Consider the following 4482-nt stretch of genomic DNA (forward strand, 5'->3'; position numbering starts at 1 on the left):
GGGGGGGGGGGGGGGGGGGGGGGGGGGGGGGTCTACATGTGTCTCACATCTCTCCTCCCCGCTGAAGAGGGCAATCCCTTTCTCCCCTCCTAGGTGCTGGACAGAACACAGCATCTGGTGTCTGTTTGGGACGCGGCACAGGTAGGAGGCAGCCTCCTCCCGGGCTGTAGGGCTGGGGCCTCTTCCAAGCTCAGGACAGATCCTGGTCCCTGCCTCATTCTGACTGACTCTGGGGACCTGAAATCCCTGTGGGTGGACCCAGTGGTCCCTCCTCTTCTCCAGAACCCCCCTGTGAGCCGCGGTCCCCATTGGCCCCTCCCTCCCCCACTTTGCTGTCCCCGCTGCTCTCAGGACCACCAGCAGAGCAGCCACATGCACCTACAGGCCCGCATCTCCACGCCCCTTATCATGCAGCTCCTGACGACTCCTCCTGCCCTGTCTTTTATTTTCCCGAACACTTGCTTATTTAATACTTCTGAACAGGTAACATATTCACATGGACACATGAACAGCAGAGTCTGTCCTCCGATATCCAGCGCCCTCCTGGCAAACGACCAGTGTCCGTGGGCTGCCCTGAGCGTTGCCGGGTTTGCACTAAGGGTCTAGGGCTCCTTTGCGATCAGCAGCACAGACTGTCCTGGTTCTGCTCCGTGACTGTGTGCTGTCCCTCCACATGGATGGATTCTGCTTTTGTGTGCTTCTTCTACTAATGGAAAATCATGGCCTTTATTTTATTTCATCAACAGAAACACTGCAATCAATAATCTTGTATCTCCTTCCATGTGTGTTTGTGAGTCTAGGTCTATGGGATAAATTCCTAGAACCAGAATAGCAGGATCATACGTTTTTCTACTTCTGAGAGGCGTGGCCAAGTTTTCTCCACAGAGGGTGGACAAGGTTATGTTCCCAACAGCCAGGGTGAAAAGTGTGTGTTTCCACCAACCTGGAATGAGGTGAAATGGTTTGATCTTTGCCAGGACCAGGTGGGAGCCAGTCACTCTATATAGTATTTTTTATGGATATGCATTATTATTTCCTCGAAGAAAAATTCACCAAAAGGTAATTCTCCATTGTGGCAATTTTCAAGTGCACAGTAGGTGGCTGTTTGTATGTCCAGTGTTGTGCGACCGTCACCACTACCTGATTCCATCCACCCTGCCTTGTCCTCACCCCAAAGGGACACCCCGTGCCTGATAGGCAGTGACCACCTCACTCCCCTTCCTCCTGACCCCCAGACACTAACAATCTGCCTCTGTCTCTGTGGATTTGCCTCCTGGGGAATGTCACTAAATGAAATCCCTCAAAGTGTGGCCTTCGGCATCTGGTTTCTTTCATTTTACAAAACATTTTCAAGGATCACCCACAGAGCATGTGTCTGGATAGTAGTCTATTGTGTGGATATGCCACATTCTGTCCTTCTGTTTATGAGTCGATGGACCTTTGGGTGGTTTCTGATTGGGGCTATTATAACGCTGCTATGAACATCAGAGAATACGTTGTTGTTGAACATTGCCTTCTGCTTCTTGGGAATTGTCCAGGGGTGTGAATGCTCGGTCAAAAGGTAGCTTCTGTGTCTTAACTTTCTGAGGATGATACCACACTGGTTTCCACAGTGGCCACACCATTTTACATTCCCACCAGCAGTGTGGGAGGGTTCCAATTTCTATACATTTTTACCAGTTATATTATTTTCTTTTCCAAAATACTGTTAGCCTACCAGTGGGTGTGAAGGAGTATCTCTGTGTGGTCTGATTTGCATTTATGTAATGACTAATGATGTCATTCCCCCTCTTCCTTTTTTTTTTTTTTTTGGACGTATTTCTCATTTGTATATCGTCTCTGCAGAATTTTTTAAAGTCCTGTGCCTATTTTTATTTTATATTATTAGTTTTTTGAGTGTCTTATGGGTGCATTTTTGAGTTTGCTACTGTAAAATTGCACATGTTATTGAAGAGAGTGATTATCAAATGCTGTTGTTCAGGAAAATCTCCTGGCAAATCAAAGTGCAGGTTGTTGGGTCCCATTCCAGACATTTATTTATTTATTTATTTATGATTTAAATTTAAATCCAAGTTAGTTAACATATGGTGTAAAAATGGTCTCAGGAGTATATTTTGGGGTTTATTGCTTGCATATACACCCAGTGCTTATCCCAACAAGTGTCCACCTTCATGCCCATCAACCATCTAGCACACCCCCCCCACCTCCCTCCAGCACCCTCAATATCTTCTGTGTTTAAGAGTGTCTTAGGGTTTGCTTCCTTCTCTGTTTTCATTTTCATTTTCTTTTCTTCCCCTATTTCATTTGTTGTTTCTTAAATTCCACATATGCGTGAAATCATATGATACCTTTCTCTGACTGATTATTGTGCTTGGCATAATGCACTCTAGTTCCATCCATGCTGCTGCAAATGTCCTTTTTTAAATTGGGTTGTCTTTTTTCTGTTGAGTTGTAAGTGTTCTTTATATGTGCTGGATACTACTCCTTTATCAGACCTATCATTGCTACATGATTTCTCCCACTCAGTAGGTTGGCTTTTTACTTCTCAATAGGGCTAACATGGATAAAAGGATTCATTTCAGTGAAGTCCCACTTGTGCATATTTTTCCCATCCTCCTGCTGGAAAGCCAGGGCACGAGGTGGGGTGAAGCCCAGGCACAAGTGGTCCCCCATCCAGTGGTGCAAGAAGGACTTAAGGATGAATATTTAGAGTTCTGCAGGGAGCTGAAGACGCAGGGTTGCAATCAAGCACATGAATTTATCCTCATCCCATGTTCTTACAGGACAATCAGGGTCCCTGGCACAGGTGACTCTGGTGGCCATTGGGGAAACAGCTGTCAAGACCCTCCTCCTCCTCCTCTGCTTCAGCATCCTCATGTGAGCACTGCCCCAGGGGGAGGGGAAGAATGGGGAGGGTGGGGACATGTGGCTGAGTCCCAGAACCAGGGCGGGAGGAACTGAACAGGTCAGAGGGCAGGGCAGGTGGGAGGTCAGCCAGGTGTGAGGATTCCACCAAGTGTCCAGGATGGGCTGTGCCTGCTGTGCTCATGGCCATCCTTGAGGCCAGACCTGTACTCTCCCACCTCAGTCTGCCCTCCAGCCCCTTAGCTGGGAACAAGAGGTGAGTCAGTTTACCATGCATTCCCAAGACCAAACTGAAAAATCCTGGTGTCTTCTCTCAGAGTGAGATTCCTCAGGAAGGAGACAGCAAGGCCTGTAGGGGACATGGAGGAGGCATATGCCATCCCCAGTTCATCCTTCAGGTGAGTGATGTGGGCACGTCAACACTCAATATCCCACCAACACCTCCTCCAGGATGGTTCCAGAAATATTCCATTCAGCATGGCCAAGTTGAGCTGCCAGTTACTCCAAACCTACTTCTGACTGCGACTCCCCTACAGGGATGATCTGATCCCCATCTCTAAGGCCAGAACTGGGGTGTAGTTCTCCACTGTGACCTCCCTCCCTTCTGCATGATCCAACACATCACTTGGTCTTGTCCAACCTTCCTCCTGCTCATCCTGATGTTCATCTCCTCCTCAACTTGACCTTGCTTGTTCTTGTGGTCTCTTCTCTGGGCCTCTAACCCACCTGCCTCCTCTCTCTCTCTCTCTCCTCAACACAGGTCTCCAGACGGAGAGTCAAGACACCATTATTGTCCATTTCCTCTACAGTATGAAGAGCTATGATTCCTCTCCATGGCCAAGCCCAAGGTGAAAAGAGGATAGATTTGAAGACCTGGAATGGTCTGTTCCCTTCTGGGCTCTCCACCCAGACCCCTACCTCTCCTTGCATCTTGAAACTTCTCTGCACCCCTCAGGGTTAGGGATTTTGTGACTCTGAGACTTTGCATGTGACTTTCCATCTCCTGAAATGTTCTTCACTCCCCATTCCTGCATCTCCAAGTCCTGGTCACCTTCAGACTCAGTAGTAAATGACACCCAGCTGTGTGTGTGCACATGTGTGTGTGTGAGAGAGTCTCATGTGACTTTGATTGAAGTAATAGTCATTTATTTACAGACTCCTTCAACAAGTACTATTGACACACCACCGTGTTGTAGGTGTCAGGGTACATCCGTGAACACAGCGAAAAAAAATCTCTTTCATCAAGAAGATGTCATTCTGGAGACAAGAAGGATAGAAACCAAACAAAATAAACAAGAAATAATATAAATCATGTTGGGTAGGAAATGTTCTTGGAGAAAAACCATGTAGACTAAGCAGCATGTGACATATTGGGAGCATGTGCTACACCCAAGAGTATGAAGACATTTGAGTAAAGACTTAAGGCACTGACAAGGTAGGTTCTGTGTTTCCTAAGAGAAAGTTGCTCCAAGAAAATGGAAAAGAAGGCACAGTGAATAGAGGAGCTCTGACATGGGAGCTTGCTTGGTGTTTTGTAGAAACTAGTAGCAAAGGTTGAGAGCATAGGAGGTAGGGATGCTGGGAGTATGATGCAGACCCCATGGACATGCAGACCTC

The 4482-nt window shown here is 47.3% G+C and overlaps 1 protein-coding gene across 1 annotated transcript in view; it reads left to right on the forward strand.

The window, feature by feature from the left end:
- The window catches only part of LOC115279858 (sialic acid-binding Ig-like lectin 13), a 4918-nt gene extending 744 nt beyond the window's left edge, over positions 1 to 4174 (forward strand). Inside the window, exons 3-6 of the mRNA XM_029924362.1 lie at positions 94 to 141; positions 2784 to 2877; positions 3183 to 3263; positions 3626 to 4174. Of these exons, the coding sequence (XP_029780222.1) occupies positions 94 to 141; positions 2784 to 2877; positions 3183 to 3263; positions 3626 to 3689 (287 nt within the window). The 3' untranslated portion in view covers positions 3690 to 4174. The remainder of the gene's footprint in view (positions 1 to 93; positions 142 to 2783; positions 2878 to 3182; positions 3264 to 3625) is intronic.
- The last annotated feature ends 308 nt before the right edge of the window (positions 4175 to 4482 follow it).

This window comes from Suricata suricatta, chromosome 16 (genome assembly GCF_006229205.1).
Source record: "Suricata suricatta isolate VVHF042 chromosome 16, meerkat_22Aug2017_6uvM2_HiC, whole genome shotgun sequence".
Taxonomy (NCBI): Eukaryota; Metazoa; Chordata; class Mammalia; order Carnivora; family Herpestidae; genus Suricata; species Suricata suricatta.